At 38.7% G+C, this 20,787-nt stretch overlaps 1 protein-coding gene across 1 annotated transcript in view; it reads left to right on the top strand.

Moving 5' to 3' along the window:
• Positions 1–20,787, top strand: part of kcnh2b (potassium voltage-gated channel, subfamily H (eag-related), member 2b) — a 226,279-nt gene that overhangs the window by 28,511 nt on the left and 176,981 nt on the right. Inside the window, exon 2 of the mRNA XM_007560658.2 lies at positions 3,051–3,281. Coding sequence (XP_007560720.1) covers positions 3,051–3,281 — 231 coding nt within the window. The remainder of the gene's footprint in view (positions 1–3,050; positions 3,282–20,787) is intronic.

Here is a 20,787-nt window from a genome sequence, read left to right as displayed (position 1 = left end):
ATCTTTGAAATCAGCAAGACACCTTGCCAATTTGTCTTGCAAAGACAACTTCATCTTTGAAATCAGCAAATTACAAATGTTCAGGAGAAAGCAAATGCAAAAGTGTTTTTATGAACTGTCCTCTCAGTAAAGAGCTGGTGTGTTTGCTACCTTCTTATCTCAAGCCTTTGATTTACCGCTTAGAGAAAATCTTCTGAAGAGCCTGATGAAACAAAGAAACACTTTGGTTAAATCTGCTTAGGTTTTCATCATCAGGATGAAAGAACCAGAACCGTTCAGGTAACTTTGATATGCTGGGATGTTTTCACGACAACATGCCTCAATGTGCTTTACACATTGAGGCGTTGCTGACCCATTGAAGAACCATATCCATTCATATTTTTCTGTAAACTACAACCACTGTGTTGGACTCTTTGGTTCCAGGTTCTTTAAGTTGCAACCTTTCAAAAAGTTCCACTTGTGTCTTCTCAGTATAATTGTAGATGTGTGTGTGTTTCGTCAGCAGTAAGTGTAGATGTGTGTGTGTTTTGTCAGCAGTAAGTTTCACATCACCAGTTCCATGTTTATCCCGTCTCTTTCTTAATGTTGCATCATGAACATTGACCTTAACCAATGCAGGTGGGACGTCACTTTAGACATTCTGTGTTTTGTGTTAATAGTCATTTTGGCAGGTTGGTCCACTGCTGTCCTGTTTTTACTTTATTTGTGGATAATTGCCACCTGTGGTTCCCTGGAGGTCGCATCCAATCCTTTCTTGACTAATAGATACAAATAACTTTTTAAAATTTCTTTCGATGGGTGTGTTACATGTTGTGTTTGGGCTATTTTTGTCTGCTTTGTGTTACCAGATAGATTCTGTTTAAAATCAGATGATCTGTAACATTTAAGCATGACAATAAAAGAGAATACATTTAAGGAAACTGCTCAAAATCAGTAGTAGCCCCAGAAAATGTTCATAAGGATGGCCAGACTAAGAGGGTAAAAAATGTTTTATTAAAAAATAAAACTTAAAAATAAGCCTTTTTTTTTATTTGTCCTGAAGCGCCATGATACCTGCCTATGTATTTCAAACATGCTATTGTTTTGTGGTGACTTTATTTAATTTTTTTTGGTAAAACTATCTGAAATTCCAGATTAAAAGAAAAATCAGTTTTTATCCATCATGGAGTGATGTTTCTATATTTTTGCTTTGTGTTGCATGCTGACGAGACAGTAAACACACCCACACACACTCGGTGAGGACAGTATGATCACGCACATCCAACAGGCTGATTAACAGCTGACACAGACACAAAGGGCTTTTACATGTAGGAGTTTACAAATGTATGACATGACACCCGAAACAAACGCAGAAAAACTCCTTAAAAAAGAGAAAAAGCTCACATCAGATGGATGAATTCTTGATAAACGGCGGGATGTAAATCTGAACAGATGTGAATAAACTGCTGTTAAAGAGTTAATCCATGAATATTGAACTGATTCTCTGACATCTTTACTGAGAACAGAGTCTTGCCTCCCAGCTGGCTGTTAAAGTTTAGCTGTTCTCCTGAGGGCTCTGTGATGCAGCTTAGTTGAAAATACGTACCCAGGAAACAACCTCAGTGTTCAGGCCATCTTCAGAATCGTTCCTTATGATGACATCTGGCACGGTACGTTCCTGCCAAAAGGAGAAAGTGTGAAACACCATCACATCGGTGATGCGATGGTTAAATGGACAATTTAACACTGCGGAAAAAAAAAAAACCTTACCAAGTATCCTAAAGCAAATATCTTGTCTCACTTGAAAAAAGACAAAACTAACATACAAGTAAGTTTTCATTACTAGTTCCATTGGCAGATTTTTTCTTCTAACTGGTAAAAAATGTCATTAGGAGTGAAATGACGCTCTTTACCTTCAGTCTGAGCCTGAAGCCGACTGCTGCAGGTTTCAGTCACTTGCATCAGGGATCTCGTTTTTTTGTTTTTTAATGATCCAAGACATTCAGAACTTGGTGGGCTTTTTTTTTTTTTTTTTGATTTTTGGCTCAACACCTTCAACGCCATTCTTTTGTGAGATGAGCTATGGGTGGGCATTTATCATATCGTTTATTATTTATCATGATAAAATTCTTACCATGGTAAGAATTTTGATTTATCGTTTTCACAATAAATTAAAATTAATGATTAAAGACACCCCAAAATTGTCTGTACTGTCAGGTTGTTGTTTTTTACTATTCTTTACTATTTGTTCAATGGGAGCATCGATAAATATCAGTACATTTGAAAATATGCTTAAATGCATAAACTGTATGCAGTTTAGTGACACACTTCTTTTGTGACCGATGGCTTGCTGTTGAAAAACATGGCAATGTTTCTCAACCGCAGTATTTGTGTTTTTGTGGACTTTGTAATTGTTGTGCCCCTAAAAGAGAAGTAATAAATAGTTTTATTGTTATCACAATTGTACATATAGTGATAAAACTGTAAGTCCATGTCACCCAGCCCTAAGGCCTCAAAATGTAAAAAGAATTGATTTATTCAAAAAAACTGTCAAGTAAAAGCAAGAAAAACCAGATTGTTAGCGCTTCACTCACAGTGATTGTCACTCTGAATTTGAGAATAATTAAATAAATTGAGAGAGGAAATTTTTAGAAGGCCTAGATATAATTGTTCTGTTAAAACATTTATGATTAATAATTTATGACATTTTCAAAGAATTAATATTGTGAAACTTTTCAAGCGTGATAACCTCAAGGTTGAGCAGCTCAACTCATGCTACCACTATTTGCACCGTGCAACGGGTTTTTTTCTCAGGATATAAATACATTGTTCTCATCTATTAAAGCAGTAGTTCTTTTTTCCTGTTTAACATAAATAGTTGGTAATAAGTGGATTTCAAAAGTTCCACTCAACTTCTTCTAAAGTTTGCAGGACATGTATGGACTGGTAACTTTTTCTGATTCATGTCTTTACTCTTTTCTTGAGCTGAACAAAACATAGCGACTGTTTTGTTTAAATATCAACTCCTCATTAGGAGTTTGTATTAAAGATTCCTCTCTCCTCCGCTTTAGGTCGGAAGTTCGTCATCGCCAACGCCAGAGTGGAGAACTGCGCCATCATCTTCTGCAATGACGGATTCTGCCACCTGTGTGGCTACAGCCGAGCCGAGATCATGCAGAAGCCTTGCACGTGTAACTTTCTGTACGGGCCGGACACCAAGAGGTTGGCCATCGCCCAGATGGCGCAGGCCCTGCTGGGCTCCGAGGAGAGGAAAGTGGAGATCAACCTGTACAGGAAAGACGGTAGGAGAAGGAGAAACTCTGAGCTTTGTGTCAATCGGGACTGCAGTTTGTTTTTGTTGGGAGTTCTTTGGGTCTTGTGACCTGGAGAAGTTGAATCTGGGGATGAAGTCTGAGTGTTCACATTTTAATTTTTAACAGATTTGGTTTTAGTTCAAAGTTTTTGGTGAGGATGGTTACTTTTAAGTAATAATAGTTTTGTTTGACATCATTTTTCTTGGTGTGTAAACTACATTTTTGTTCCATTAGAAGTATTTCAACAAAATCCCACCTCTTCTTTACCTCATTTGTTTGACGGTACAGACAGAAAAAGGAACTGTGAGCTCTAAAAGTAAAAAGAAAATGCTCAAAAAAACTGAGTTTCAAAATTTCTGAGTTTCAAAAGTCAAAAAATTTAAACTCAATTTTGCTGTTTCAAAACCGAAAATTTCTGAAATTCTTATAAAATTTTGAGTTGTTTTTTTCAAGCAAATTTTCAACTTTTCATGTTCAGAAATTTTTGAATTTTTTGGTGGAAATTTACTCAAATGTTTTCTGTCCCTAATATGCTGTCACATGTTTATTTAAATAATAATGTAAAAAAAAGAAAGAAAGCTTCAAAGAAGTCTCTTATGTATTTCTGGGAACGTAGCAGCTGGATCAGAACCAGATGACAGAACGATAAGTGGCTGTCATGGTGACAAGGAGCCTCCATGCTGCTTGAGCCTCCAAGTCTCTGTGTAAAGACCAGAGAGTCTGCTCGATGTTTTCCACCTGCACACAGACACCAAAGCAGCAGAGAGGAAGGAAATTAAAGGTAAACCACAAAGTGGAGATTAGAAACAAAGAGGGCAGAGGACATGCAGCCAGTTGTCTTATAGTATCTCTGCATGGAGAGACTTTCTGCCTGTTCAGGTCTGATCTGGGAGAATCTGGTTTTCCAGTGTTTTACTGAATAGTTGAGATGGGAGTCGTACATCAGAAACCTTTTAGAAAACTGTTTGGGGTCATTTTTGGGAGTCAACGACATTTCTGACAGGTGGATAAAGTTTACACAGTGAGAAGTAAACTGCATTCCTTTCATACATGTTGGACGGTGATGGAATATGAATCATAAATCCAATTCTGTTTTCATCCCTGTTCTCGTCTTCAGCCGTGGAGTTGACGAGGTTGATAACTCTGCTGGTAGCAAGTCAATTTTTTTTTCAGGTTGTGCTTCACAGATGAAGGGGTCGGCATGACGACCTAAATGTAAAAGTTGATGTTCACACAAGTATTGTTTAACATTTTATTTTCTGTGTAAGAGTAACTTGGTCTTTTTGTGAATAACTACCCATTTGCTACATTTCCACTGACCATAAACTTGCACAAATTGGAATTTTGACTACAAATTTGCCTAATGGAAACACGCCAAGCTCAGAAATACTCAAATTTTTTGTGACAAGGTTTTGGTGTTAGAATGAGGATGTTTTTTGGTCGTATCGAAGTTGGTTCATTTCACAAAATTGCAATGGAATCACTTTTCTGCATCACACGTCACATTATCAGCAGCTGGATGCTTCCACTGCCGCAAACCACGAAGAAGAATACAGGAAGTAGTTGGAGGATGATGGCGGAACATTTTTCTAAATGATTTTATTACGTGAACAAACATATTCATGTGTGATTTTAATCACAACTGCGAAACAGTGTTTGTTTTTTTTATTATGAAATATTGACAAAGTTCTGTGCATATTTGTAATTGAAACACACTGAGTTTGTTAGAAGTTCATAATATGGTCAGAAACATTAGAAACCTTTGATCTGTTAAACCAGCTCTGTTATGTAGGGCCGCATATAAAACCTTTTACTCCATCAAATGTTACAAATTGCCAGTTCTATTAATAACATAACCTCTCAGTGCTTACTCACTGTGACCCCAGTGAATTCTCTGTCCCAGTCATCTATAACACACACACATGCACGCACGCACGCACCCACGCACGCACGCACACACACACACCACACACAAGTAACCCCGGCAGGCCACCTTCAGGCCCTCAGAGAGCAGCTGATAGAACGCTGTGGACACGCCTCATCCATAATGCACACTGAGCAGAAACACTATGCTGCCTCCTCCTGTCTTCTGTGCCTTCACGTCTCCAGCCTCTGTTTGCTGCAGCCAAACATGGGAGGAGAAATAAAGAGAAAGAGAACCGAGGATATCTCTTTACCCACGCCAGGCCGCCTGAATATCATAGAAGTGTGTTTCGAGTAACGATAGATACTACGTCGCCACGATCAACAGGTTCAGCAGATACATAAAAACAGTGGACAAAAACATTAGAAGACACACACCACACACAGGGACGTTGATCTGAACTCATTCATCTGGTGCCACGTCTGGCCCTGGGCCTTGGTGCTGATGGATCTTCTTTCCTGCTGCTGCACTCAGCTGTCCAGGTTCCAGGTTCTGTTGCTCACCGGGTTCATCAGTCAAACTATCCAAGCTAAATGCAGCAGGGAGGATGCTCACACACACACACACGCACGCACACACACACCAAGAATTAGAACAACGCTCCTGCTCAACAATAGCTTGGTACTGGTTACAGTTTGTGGGGTTCTGTTGATCTCCGGGTTGAAATGTAGCTGATGTTATTATTAAGTATTTAATAGTTCTAGATGTAACGGTTCTGCCTCCTGACAGGAAGGGGACAGAATGTTAATTTGTGTTCACATTGTCCCAGTTTTTTTTTCTCCTGATCTGACTTCCTGAATCCTGAGTTTCAGAAAGAACCGGAGCTTCTTAAAGAGACAAAGACCCAATTTCAGTGTGTTAAATTACAAAGTCAAATTTCTATTGAGTCATGTTTGAAATATGTAAAGCATTGTTATAACAACTGAAGGTAACATAGTTGCTTGATTGTGCTGTATAACGATACTATGTGCCTGGAAAACACATAACACTGCCCCTTTAAACAAAAGGAAGAAGGAAAATCCACCAGAAACAGGGATGTGTTTATTAGCTTAGCATGTGGCGAGTTCATAAAAACGAATGTTTCAGGGTGTTAGTGGTGCTGTGTCAACATGTTCCTTGCCCTTTTTCTCCATTGTCGATTGACACTATCTACACCAGGGGTGTCCAAAGTCGGTCCTGGAGGGCCGGCATCCTGCATGTTTTAGTTCTCTCCCTGGTTTAACGCAGCTAGATCCAATGATGGCTCATTAGAAGGCCTAAGGAGAACATTGACATACTGAAAAGGTTATTACCACCAGGGAGAGAACTAAAATGTGCAGGATGTCGGCCCTCCAGGACCCACTTTGGGCACCTGTGATCTACACAGTTCATTTGGGAGGTGATCAGGGGATGAACATACTGGATGCCGTTGTGTATTGGCTTACCCACAAGCATATGAAAAACAGTACTAATGTCGGCTTGAACTGAAACAATTTGATCAATTTATGACCATTAATTCAGTTGCACCCAGCTGGTGACCTGCTCCACAAGCACAGCGCTGCGAAACGGGGGCTTATCCGGGAGATCACAACCACCACTGCAAACTTAACACACCAGGTTTTCAGTCTGCTCACCTGATTGCTCTGCTGGGTGCCGTCATGAAGCAACAATCTTAGGAGATGTCTGTCAGTCAGACTGTGTGGGTGTCCTAAAAGCCCCGTCCTTCGATAATTCAGCACCCAGAGGAGTGGAGAGTCCTGTGTGACATGAGGGGTGCGGCGAAGGGGGGTGGATTGCTTAGCAGCCGTAGCTAAGCAAAGCACTTAAGAGAGCAGGAGGCTCTCAGGAGAGGTTAGCGCTCTGCGCCGTGAATGAGCCCACCTCCACCTAAGAGCACATAATGTTCACACAAGCACACGGAACACAAGCAGACAGTTGTCGCCCACACAACAACAACAACAACAGCAACAAGTAACACCGGGCTTTGGAGCTAAAAGCAAATCCTTCCCCCGTTTTCATGCTGCTGATGGAAAGCTGTTAATTTGTTTTAGTGGAATAATAAAAGTGAATAGTGTTGTGAAATTCCCCTCCGGCCAGGTAGGACAGTGCTGCTCACAATTATTGCTCATGACATGAAGCTATAATTGGAGGAAAACTAAAAAAAATCACAATCTCTGAGTATAATCCTGTCCACATCCGACTAGTTCGTGTTGCGTTGTTCTTGTCCAGTTCCAGGCTCATCATAATGTACATGGAGCGCCTACACCTGCATTAGGTGCTTCACCCAATCTAGGTGAAGCACCTGGTTTAAGAAAACACTACACATATAACTACTTTGTAAGGTGTTTTCACAAAATAGTGAAAATGCTATTTTGCATTTCCACAAATTCATTAGAGGTTTTTCCTTTACTCAAACTTCTTTGGATTTTTTTAGCCTGTAGAAATACACAATTCATTGTTCTAAATATGTTAGATTTTAGAGCAGAAGTGATCACATGATCAAATTCTGGCCACATTTCCAAAATTCCTTTGAAATAGTTTTTTAGTTTAGTGATGATTGGAAGCAGATGTCATCTTTTATATATATATATAACTGTAATTAATTAGAGTACTGGTTGATTCATTATGAAACAACTAAATATATCAAACATGATTACAAAAAAAAGTTGACTTTAACGCCTTGAAATTGGGCCTCTGTCTCTTTAAGAAACTGCTGTTCTTTCTGAAATTCCGCCTTCTGGAAGTCATCACAACATGACTCCTCTAACCTTATAACAACGTTCTTTCACTGAGAAGTAGCTCATATAGTGATGTGCAGTCCCACCAGGTGTTTGCTAATTGCTGCTGGCTAGTCTGAAGGAGCTGAGTGAAGGGGGGTGGAGGGATCACGGGAGAAGCTTGGAAACTGCAGATGTGAGGAGGAGCTTCTTCCTTGAAGGTGGGGCTAAGTCTACCCAGGCGTTTTTGCACAGCTGAATGGTTGCCATGGGTGATTAAAGGATTTCGCAAACATTCATGAAAGAATGAAGGCAACATTCTAAGTTTGTTTATGATGAGGAAATAACTATATAATATGATCTGAAGCTCACAAAACTCCACTTCCCCTTTAAAAGGATGTGTTGCAGTCCTTTGCTGGCGCTCAGCCTATATTATAATACCTGAAGGTGACAAGGTTATGCTAAGATTTACAGAGGAACGACTAAAAGCTATTTTATTCTCCACTTTTCTTCCATGCTGCCAACAGCGTGTCAAACAGGCTTTCAATGCATTTAAAAGGAATTCCACCCATCGTTAAATATGTGTAGCATCCTGACCACCTCCAGAGTCAGGTTTGATTCATCTGCCCTCCTACAGTTGACACAGAATCAGCTTAAGCTGCCAATCAGGGAGGTCAGATATAAAGGGGTGAACTATGCATGACAGCTGAATATGCTGTTTTCCAGGATATGCATCAGGTCTTCAGCTGCATCATAACTGGCATGTGGTCATAATATCGTCACAGATGGGGCATCTTTTTGTTGTTTTTTTGTTTTACATTTTATTTTAGAATTTTGACATCTTTAATAAAGATTAAATAATCACATTGTTCCTACAGGTTTAGCTCCAAGGTCAAACATAACTGTACCAACAGGCTTAATCATGAAATTTAACACTACAGTTACTTAGCATAGTTTTACATTATTTATAATCTTAATAACAGTTGTGATTAATAATATTGTGATCACAGGTTGTTCACAATCTATCATCATCAACAGTCCGTAATAAGGACTACTTATTACTGGCAGTAATAGTATTCCGTACTGCTCCTCTCTCATCTTGGTTTTTATCATATTGTTTATGCTTTATGAGAGTTTTCAGTCTTCCTTCCTGTGCGGTCTTTAAGTGTTTTCTGAAGACGTTTCTGGGCTTCAGGCTGCAGCTTCTTGTCATGATCTGTGTTTCTGTGTGTTTATTTTTGAGTTCTTCTGTGTTCAGTCCTGTTTTCCCTGTGTAGTCCTGTTCCCTGTGAGTCTCTGTCCTCCCTGTTGATTGCTCCCCAGGTGTGTCGTATCCCCCTGATTACCCTGTGTGTATTTAGCCCCACCTGTTGTCTGTGTTCCTTGTCAGATCCTCGTCATTTGTAACTGTTTCCCTGTGCCGTCAGTCTACGTCTGTTTATGGGTCGTACGCAGTTGAACTGTGAAGTCCTGCATCGACCTAAGCTCGTTTACATGTCTGTTATCCAGTTGCTACCGGTATTAGCTGCGTGCTAACTTTCTTCCGTGCTGCCTGTTCAAGACTGTGAGCTACATTATTAAATTCATCATTCTCATTTTACCTGGGTCTACCTGCATTTCCTCACCAACTCAACCACATCGTTTATGACACTTCTCTGACAAACCACAGAGGTTCAAAGCCTCGTCTTTTATCCCCCCTTTTTTTCTACACCCATTTCTCACCACTTGAATCTGCATTTGGAAAATATGTTAATTTTTTTACTCCCTTTTTTTTCTCCATGTGTGAACGTTGGAACACGAGACAGTCGGAGGGAGGAAGAGACTCGGCTACGTGGCGCTTCAGAGCCTCGGCCTGTTTTTCACTTTATTAGTTTTCTAATTGAGGTTTTCAGGCTCTGTTCAGTTTCAGTTCATGTTTGTGTTGAAGCTAAATGAATTTCAGCTCAACAGATGAATGAAGCTGAGCTGCCATTGGTGATTATGGTTAGACCTGAAATATTAATAGTCACTAGAATAGGATACATATTAGTGTGTGACTGTTGAGCTTTTCCTCCAAACGGAAAGCTTGGAGCAAATCCATTACCGTATGTACAGTAGAGCCTTCACATACTAAACACATTTACCCTTCTGTCAACAGTGAGAATCTATAACTGACTCCGATTAGGCTTTAAAATCTATTTCCAATGAACTGCAGTCAAGAGACCGAGAAAACATGGAACTGAGATGAACCGTCAGAGCAGTGAACTAATCCAACTAACTGTTGGCTTTTTGATGAAAACTAAACATCTAGCCGTAAATGTAGGGAACAGACATAACTCTTTATAAGACATCACATCGTTTTACATCTGTTTCTTACAGGCTTCATTTAAAAGTGTAGCCGGAGTAGTGAGGCCTAAGCTGGCTGTTGTCTCTATCTTCATCTGTTTGTTTGTGTTGTGGGATTGTTTTGTGTGTGTGCGTGCGTGCGTGCGTGCGTGTTGGGCCCTCTGCTTCCCGTGGCCCAGCCAAAGGAAATGGGTAGAATCATTATCTCTGGTCCTGTCCCTGCTCCTGTCTCTCCTTTGTCCAAGACTATAATGAAAATGGAGTCACATCGGCTTTCCCTCTGGCTCTCCTTCACTCACTCTGTATAGATTTTCCAATCAGTTCTGTGTTTTAAATCAGTTTGGGTCTCTCAAAAAAAATAAAACGGTTTTGTCTTCCTCTTCTTGTTGCTCAAATTCGTCCAATTATTTTATTGCACTGTTTAGAATTGAAAGGTGAGCCTTTGGGTTTGCCTTTCTTTGTAGCCTCTAAACAGCCGACTTTAGAGTCTTTGAGTCGGTCCAGACGTTGAATGGCTCTACCTCAGCACAGTGAGAGATTAGTTTTTCCAATAAGTTTGTAACTGTCGTCCACGTTGAGTCATTTATCGGTCTGGGTGCTCCCTGGGGTCAGTCCTACTGCTTTGCTCTGGCAGAATTCACATTTAATGCAGCTGTTCAAAGTGATTGCGTTTTATGAAAGCCTTTATTTTCAGGATGTTGAGAGAGGGCATTATTGGCACTCTTTACCTATAGAGGTCTGCTCACCCTTTTTAGCCATACTGAGTTGTTTCTTGTGTGTGACACATTGAAATAATTAGGCTGCTGTAGTTGAAATAACTTGTCTTTTTTGGGGGATCTGTAGACCTTTATGTGTTTTAAAGGGGAATAGTAGGAAGTGGCTCGTGAGTCAGGAACAACCTCATTTCTTACTTCAATAATTTTTGGTAAATATGTTTTAAACCTTTCTTCCAACAATGGTTTGAAATGTTACAATTATGGATTCACTGTTTTGTACCTTGAAGGTATACTTTGGAAGCCTGCTGCTTGAAAAAATGCCAATCCCATCGTTACAACTTAACACCCCAACAGCAGGTTCATTACAAAAACAGAAAAAGTTATAATTAGGATTAAATTTATAGGGGAAGTTTTATGTAAAACACTCTCATCACAAAACATACCTCAAATTTATCTGTGATTCTTTCATGCATGTATGAGAAAACCTTTCATCTCCATGGCAACTATTCGGATGCACCAAAAACCTTTATTTTAAAACTTCAAATAGCTGCCAAAAGTCAAAACAATACCTTTAGAGCAGGGGTCCCCAAACTTTTTCCTGCGAGGGCCACATAGCTGTTCCTTTCTCTGGTCGGGGGCCGGTCTTAGTTTTTGAAGAAAGAAACCTTAGAAAATTCTTGTCGGGGGGGTGGTGCTGCTGCTGCTCTTTCTTCGAAACTGTCGAGCGGGGCGACGACAGATTCGCGCTTTTAGATAGATTTTTACCCAGAATGCAAATGGAAAAAACCGTGAGTGAAACGGTGACTGGGACTGACGAGTATATATTCCATTGAGGGAAAGTTAGTTTCACATCTGCTCAAGAGCCCCCCTGGTGGTTGAAGAAAAATCCACATATAAACCAGAAAATACAATATATGAAAAAAAACACTGAATGCTCTCTGGTATGACGTGGCGGGCCGGATCCGGCCCGCGGGCCGTAGTTTGGGGACCCCTGCTTTAGAGCTTCGAGAAATTAGAAAAAAACGTCTAGCAAAAAATTGTTGCCGTTGGGGTTAAATGGGTTAATTAGCCTCTTTTTATTGCCAATATTCTGTAATTGCCCTTTTATGTTTTCCAGTTAATCAGCAAAAAGTGAATATCTACAAGTCATGCTATATATATATTTTTTTTTTTCAAAACAGCTCCTTACAAATACTATATCTTCTTAATTAAATTACTTACCATTAATGAATGTCTTGTAGAAAGACATTTTTCCTATGTTATAAGATTTAAACTTCTGCCTCACACAGCAGCCCATCCTTACAACTCCCTATCAGCTCCTTCAGACTAGCCAGCTGCAATCAGCAAACACCTGGAGGAACTGTACATCAGCTGAGTTCACTATAGAAGCTACTGCTCAGAGCAAAGCTGGTAAAAATATTGTAAAAACAGAGGAGCCATGAGGTGATGACTTCCTGAAGGTGGAGTTTCATAAAATGCTGGAGTTTCTTAAAGAGACAGAGAGCCAATTTCAAGATGTTAAATTACAAAGTCATATTTCTTTCAATTCATATTTAATACATAAAGCATTTTTATAACAACTGAAGTTAACATAGTTACTTAATTGTGTTCCAACATTGCATTACGTGCCTGGAAAATTCACACATTAATACGTGTGTATGTATGGATTGATGTACAGTACGCATCAACAGACATACAGGACAAACAATGTGCTATTTTATTATTATTATTTTTATTATAATTAGTTACTTGCTGCATTCCTGCCCATGTCTTTGTTCATATGTTTGTTTTGCCTGGATGGTTTTCTCTGCTTATGAGCTCATTTCAGAAACAGACGCATTTACGTTGATATCGTTTTACAGAAGCTCGAACGCTTCCTGCGAAATGGTGTAAACCAATCCGGCCAGGAAACCATCTGACTCCATAAAACCAACTACTGAGTGAGGACATGCTGAACGAGCATCTCCCCTCACTTAGGCTTTGACTACAAGCAATCACATCTGATGTCATTGCGGTTACATTTATCTGAGCAATTCAGAGGCAGGAACCGAGCAGAAAGCACACGACCCCTCCTTCAGTATTATTAGGACTTAATGGAAAGGAAGCGGTCAAGAAAAAGCCTCCAACTAGTAAGCTGTGTTGAAAAACAACATAACTGTTTTTTTTTTAACTGAACCACAACCTCAAACATTTCTAGTTTTCGTATATGTTTTTAAGTGTTTTATTGCACCTTCAGACATGGATAATTGTTGTTTTGAATTGGTTACATTGATTTTAATTAATAAATTGTAGATTATAAGTTTGAATGATTTATGTCCAAAGCACAGTTAGATTTATTAATGCTAACTTTCCAAGAAAATTGCTTTGGACAAAAAATGAGACGAGCATCTCTCAAAGCAAAATGAAACCAAATCCTCTCCGAGACATGTTTGGAGATTTTACCAACAGAGAGCCTGAGAGGAATTAAAAAATAAAAAATAAAGTTTTATTTTGATTGCACTTTTTCTTAGCAGTTCCAGTTTTTGACAAAATTTAGTCATTATTTGAGAACTATTATTATTTCTAGTTTAATTAAATTTCTGTTGTAATTTGTCTCGTTGATGTGTCACTCTCTCTCAGATTTTTCAGTCGGTTATTTTCTCTCTTTTTTTAATCCTTGTTTAGTTTCTGGGCTGCTTTTTGCATTTAGTTTGTATTGAACCAAACGGAGGCTTGGATCTCCTCTAGGCAATCAATTTAACATTTGTAATATGTTCTTATCCATGTGCATGCACACTCAAATCAGTCTCCTTTTTGTCGGTTTATTATGATTATATGGTTGCGTTGTCAGTCCTGGTGTCTGTTTGCAGGGTCAGAAAGTGAAAGCCTTCAGTCTCTAATTGTGTGTGAAATGAGATCCTTTAATGTTCCATCTGATTCAGACGTTTTTATGTTGTAATTTTTTTCTCAGTTCTTCTAATGGTGAATCTGCAAATGACTATAAAGAAGAATTATTAAAAGGGCAGTATTATTAAAAAAATGACTTTTCTGAGCTTTACATCATGTTATGTTATTCCCTCATCAAAAACAAACCTGGAATACTCCAGGTTGATCAAAGCAATACTGCTTTGATCATTTTATGCATGCTTGAGAAGTTCTTTGATCAGCTGTCCAAAGTGCCTGAGTGGACTGAACGCTGCCTCAAAGAGAAGCCCTCCATTGCAACTCTCCAAATCAGCTCCTTCAGACTAGCCAGCAGCAATTAGCAAACACCTGGTGGAACTGCACGTCATTATAGGAGCTACTTCTCAGTGAAAACACTGGTAGAAACATTGTGAAGGGGTTAATAGAGGAGCCATGTTGTGATGACTTCCTGAAGGCGGAGTTTCAGAAGGAGCAGGAGTTTTTAAAGAGACAGAGGCCCAATTTCAAGGTATTAAGTCATGAAGTCAAGTTTCTTTAAAGTCATACTTGATATATGCAGCATTTTTATAACATGTGAAAGTTACGTAGTTTCTTGAATGTGGTTTTATTTATGTCCAAAGCAGAGTGGATGAGATTTCAGAACATATTAAAGGAAGATGAATGAGCTTTTGCTTCCAAAGAGTAATCTCATCATTCATGATTTACAACAATATCATTTGGCAGTTCAAAATAATTTTTGTCTGACTTTTTTTTTGTGGTTTGTTGCCCCACCATTCACAGGTTTCAATGTCAACTGATAAAAATAATTAACATATATGATCTTAGCATAATTTTAAAGTTATTTAAATCTCTTTAACATCATCTTCCTTCCTCTGTGGTTTGTAAAATTTGATTCACAACATCGACTGTAATGACAGACGTTGCTGATTAGTACAGAACTGAAACTTCTATAGTTGTTATATAAATAAACATAACCTAGAAAAATGAGAAAAGGCATAATCAAACCTAATTATAATGATATTATTTTATGCTGTAAAAACATGTTGTTGGTTGCTGTGGAGACCAAACAGTTTCTCTGGTAGATCTCTCAGCATTTCATAGTTCCTGTTAGAGTTCAAGTTTCTACCACAGCAGATGAGGATTATAGATCAGAAATGCCAAAAATATGTGGGAATATTTTCCATGTGAAGGCAACGGGAAAGAGAAATGAAGAGTGGAGAGTGTGGTGGTAATATTTGATGTGGACAAAATGCAAGATTGCTTTAGAGATCATAGTGCAGACAAACCAGAACAAAATGAAAAGAGGGAACGTTTTTATAACAATGAATGTAAGGTGGAATAGTTCAGATTAATATTTCTCCCAGTTTTTGCTCTCATCTCTGCAGTTTCTATCCTCAGACCAAGTTGCCTACTGAGGGTGGTCTCTCTAACTGCGACGACCTCCAACCCCTAACCCCTGACCTCTCTTCCTAACAGCTCTGCATCACAGCTTCACATGGCTAACTTCACTCGTTCTTTTTTAATCCCTTGTTTTTTCCTCTCTGCCATCGCTTTGGTTTCACCTTCCATGCCCTCTGTTTTTTCTTCTTCTTCTTGTTACTTGCTGTTTGTTTTTATCCTCTCTTCTGACCGTCTTTAGTATTTATACTGGACCTTTTGTTGCTGAAGAAATAACTCAGAGTAGTGCTGTTATTGCTCTGATTAAAGGTTGTCATAGTTAACTAAAAGTAGCGAAGAAATGAAAACTGAAATTGTAGATAAAAAAAAATCTTTTGTTTTCGTGTTTATGAATCTATTTATTAGCCTTTCAAAATGATGTGAACACCTAAAAAATAACCCAAGTATGAAACAACTGAAAACTAAGAAAAACTAACAATATTTAAGTAATAAAAACCATCAAACACACTCTAAAAATGAATTAAAACTGAGTTAGACAAACAAGTCACAACAAAATAAAACTAAAACATTGTGAAAAACCCTGAACTATTATAATCCTGATATACTTGTTTCTGGAATAAGTTAATAAATAAATGCAAGTCAACTTTTTTTTGCTGTAACCTAAAGGCACTGGAGTCGGGTGACAGATTTATTAAAATATGCTGCTTAACTGTGTAGGTGTCTGCCACACTGGCCTTTTAAAGAAACTCTGTCAGACATTTTGATCTCATTTTGAACACCTAATGTGTGTGTGTGTGTGCGTGTGTGTGTGTGAGTGAATCCCTTTCTGAAGAGGGTACAAGCCGTATGATTTGAATAGTGCTGAGAGCATTATCTGTCTTCAGTGTCTCCGAGTGTCAGCGGAGTGACGCGTTAAGACAGAGTGAGCGCAGGTAGCATGGCGGTGTGGGTGCCCAGCTGTTCTGTCACCGTGACAACCTCACCAGCCTGGGGGACGGCGATAATGGACGCCTCGGAGTTGGACCCTTTAAATATGCGCCAGCAGCAGCAGACATTACTCAGCCTCTCTGACGGCTGTGAAATGAATTAGAATGGCAGCAAAGAGCCAAACTCTTAAACAATCCTGTTATACAGTTTTCATCATATCTGTATCATAAATCATTTACATCTATTTGTATTAAATCAACAAATAAGCCAATTCAGAAAAAACTAGAAAAAACTTTAGTGAACTAGTAAGAGGAGTTGAGCTGTGGAATCATTTGACTGTTGATCTTAGACAAAATACAAACATAAGACTATTGAAATTATCATATAAACTAATAATTATTGCTAGATATAAAGTATAATATTTTAGTCAGTTGTTTGTTATTGATGCTGCCTTTGTTTTCTGGTGAAATTTAAAGTAATAATTGTTAATCCACTGTTAAACAATTAAAATGAAATAGACACTGAATCGATGGGCTCATTATTAACGGGTTTAATTCTTATATGTATGGATTATACAAGTAATAAATGTAATTAATGTCTCCTTAAGGACTTCTGGCTGACATACTGTCGATTGGCCCCTGAAATGCTGAAGCATAACTAAATTGACTCACCTTTTGAATAGATTAATTGTGCGAATCGCCTTTTCTCCTTCTGAGATCAGAATCATAAACTGACTCATAAACTCTCATTCGAGATCTGCTGGCTTGGCAGGCAGTGAAAGCTAGTGAATGTTTGTGAAATGAAGACTTTAAAAGTTTCACAAATGTATGAAACTTTTTTTTCCAGTGTATAGTTCTCAGAAAGTCCTCGCACATGACTTTATTACTGTAAACCACAGAATATGTCTAAAAGAAAACAATGTGATGTCAGCCAGTGGTTTGTGAAATTCTATTGAGTCAGAGCTGAAGTTTTACACTCAGCACTTATGATACATCAAATACTCGTCACTGAGTGCTGTCTTTAACTCCGAAATATTACATTTGAGGAAATTCAACATGTTGTATAATGTATAAAATGTAAAGATGGATGATGGTGATTCCCTCCTGATCCAGGTGACAGCTGCGTTACATCTGGAGATGCACCGATCCACTTTTTTTCACTTCTGGTACCGATATCTGAGGTTTAGTATTGGCCAACGCCAATCTGATACAGAAACATAGCTGAATTGATTTAAAATATCTGTCTTTTTTCAAAACAATCATAAATGTACCAAAATACAAATGTATTTGGTAACTCTGCACCAGCATAGCACACTTTAAAACACCAGCAGCTTCACAAGCTGGGTTAAACGTGTAAAAGCAACACAACTTTAAGTTATTCAGTCACAGCAATTAGAAGTATAACAGGCAATTTAAAATAAATAATAAACTGACCAAAACAACAGGTTGACTACTTTGGTCAAACATGTAACAGATAAACCACAACAAACATTCTTTTGAATCACCGACACCCAATGTAGAATTTCTTTTCAATATTAGGACCAATACAGATCAAAGCATCTCTAGTTTTATCTTTGGAGCTATTCTCTGTTTTTCCAGTAAATACCAGATCCCATGATGCAAAACACACACTCAGTCCTTGTATGGTATTACAGCAGCATGTAATGTGATCCCTGTTGCCACAGAGGAATATTATTGTTATATGCCAAGCATCTAACATCTGAAAGAAAAAATCTGACTCTAGAAACACAACCCAGTTTGCATTTTTAGATGTTTGTTGCTTTAAGTGACTAAATATGCTATGATGGTAAAAAATGATGGTACAGGGAGACGACAACAAAGATCAGGGTGTTGCTCCTCCACTCTGGGTTCTAAACTTTTCTAAAAGATACAAGTAATTAGTCACAGGCTGTGAGCCGTGGTGAGGATCAGGAGGTTCAACAATACGGCGGTTTGATGTCGCTGACAGCAGCAACTCTGTGATTTAAGCAAGTCAGTGTTGATGTGTTCAGCTGACGGACAGAGGAGCAGAGTGTGTGTGTGTGTGTGTGTGTGTGTGTGTGTGTGTGTGTCTGCACATGGACTGTAAAGGTATGCAACAACTGTGATAGATGAATGTCAGTCATATTAATGTGTGTAACTGAACAGTTTTAATTAGACGTGGGACTCTGTCCAAATTTTTAAAACGAGTCAATTACAGCGTCTGTAATTACAAGAGTTTTAATCATCGACTACATATAGACAAAATGAGAAATATTTTTAATTCAAAAACCCGATTTACTGCTAAATTACTGAATAATTAGACATGGGAGCACAACAGCACAAATATTTGCTTTTATTCTGTTGTTCAGGATCTTCAACCATCACATTGGTCCAAAGTTCTTCCTTTCAGGAACTTCTTTGTAAATGTACATTGAATATTGAGCTGCTGCTACATGTTTAGCACAGAGATGCTATTTTAGGCTTGAATAGCTTCATTAACAGGCTAACTCCTTTTAGCACAACTTGAGGACAGCAACAGTGTTTTCCAGCATCCAATCAGATCAGCTTTAGCAACAGAAACCCCCGTGTGCCAACAGAAGCTGCTTCGTCGTCTTTTGCTGCTGTTAGCAGATGTCACTTGTGCACCAGATTTATGGGCGTACCAGAAAGGCGCGAATACAAAAGTTCCAGCTGGAACCTTTTTTTTAAATGTAAAAAATAACATTTGATTATGTAGTTAAAATGAAAGCAACATGTTAAAGCCTAGCTTTAGAATCAGTTTTTTTGTTATTTATGAAAGCCGACATTAACAGTATACATATCAAATATCTCAAACTATACTGTTACTGGTGTTTGCAAAACCCCAGCAGGTTTTGAAAGCTGACGAATATTAACAGTCAATCCCAAGTCATATGGAGCTTGTGATACCAGCACTTTATTTTCTGATAGAAACAAAATATTGTCCAATATGTCCTTCATTGGCCACAAGGACAGTTTTATTGTTAATGAATAGTTAGTGTCTTTCTGTGATAGTCGACAGTCTGAACCGCCTTGTTCTGCTGCAACATGGCGTCTTGAGTCCGTCGTCTAATCTGTCCTGTCAGCTTGATTCTTTTTGTACCTTTCCAGAAGGCTTGTTGGAATGGACGGCACGTGCTTTGCAAGCATTCTACTCTGCACACAAGTTAATTGGAAGTGTGGTACTTTTTATTTAACCATCGCTTGGTTTCTTTTTGTCTGAAGAACACTTTGTTGGACCATCAGTATCTGTAGTTGGTTAATCTGTCTTCCAGTTAGCAGAGTGGTTTTCAGCCCTGCTGTCCTGAATGTTTTAGGTGTTCCCCTACCTCCACACTCCTGACCTAAGTACTGGATGACTTTTCAAAAGTGGACATGAAAAATGTGTTTCTACTGCAGAAATGGCTTTAAGAACCATTTTTTCTCCCCAATTCATTTCCACTGCCATAACCAAGCAAACATCACCACTATCTGAACTAAAGGTGGAATGCTGTAGGGCGAGGATCAGATCTTTTTTTTTACTGGTAGAGTCTAACCTCTTTCCACCAATCTCGGTTGAAATAAATGAGGCACAGACTTCGGCTTCAGTTGTCTCCATGGAAACAGAGACATCAAAGCATTTTGAAAGAGTTTTTACCTCTTAGTTTGTGTCCTATTAAAAATAACCTGTGATGTTCAACTAAACCGCCAGCTGTGTTTCCATTATAAAAGTGTTGATATATTTTCTCTGCTAATGTAAAAAAAATCCCCACAATTTCACAGTTGTGTTGTTTCTACTAAGTAAGAAATTCAATTAAAGTTACACGTGATTGAGCTTGTTCATGTGATGCATCATTGAAAATCATGGCAGCGACAGATGTAAACAGTTTCAAGAAATATCTTCATATTTCATCAATCAGAGGAAACCTTGGCGTCATAATCAGACCTCAGAGCGTCAAGCCCCGCCTACTTGGGAGTGGCTACATACACGGCGTTCTGGGGGAATTGTAGTCAGTGATTTTACAATAAGAGCGATGGATTCAACACGTTGGAGTGACACACAACTGTTTATGAACTGCGGTGCTGTGCAGTCCTCCCACCACTCCGACCAGTGATCCCCATTCAAGAATTCATTCATGGTTTTTATTGATGATGCTTGTTTTACATTTTGCACGTTGATGAGAGACATCCAAGTCAACTATCCAAAGTTCAGTACTTTCACCCAGTGCTGCAGTGAACCCTCTTAAGGAACCTTTTACTGGGAGTCTAATGTGACTGGATGAATAAGATAATGGCTCGTAACTACACGCACACTCAAATTTTAATTATGACAAATTACCCAGACAATAAGTGCTGAGGACTGAAAGCAATGAGAGAGTTGATGGAGTTTGATGGTTTTGCTCTTTGTAGTAATTATCGCCATAAACTGCAGCTGTGTTCTTATATTAATGCAGTTTTCATCGATGAACCAGCATGCTGAATGTCCATTAACATTATAAGCTGGAGCTAAATGATTACTCTGGTATTAGATGGAGTGATGTTTAACGTCCCAGTTTTTATTATTGTCCCAATGTTTTATTTTTTCTCATCCGATTTCAAATCTAGAGTAGCGCCTCTGGTGGCAGC

Source organism: Poecilia formosa, unplaced genomic scaffold, assembly GCF_000485575.1.
Source record: "Poecilia formosa unplaced genomic scaffold, Poecilia_formosa-5.1.2 Scaffold118, whole genome shotgun sequence".
In the NCBI taxonomy this organism is placed as follows: domain Eukaryota; kingdom Metazoa; phylum Chordata; class Actinopteri; order Cyprinodontiformes; family Poeciliidae; genus Poecilia; species Poecilia formosa.
The sequence above is the reverse complement of the archived record's forward strand: the minus strand, read 5'-3'. Positions and strand labels throughout refer to the sequence as shown.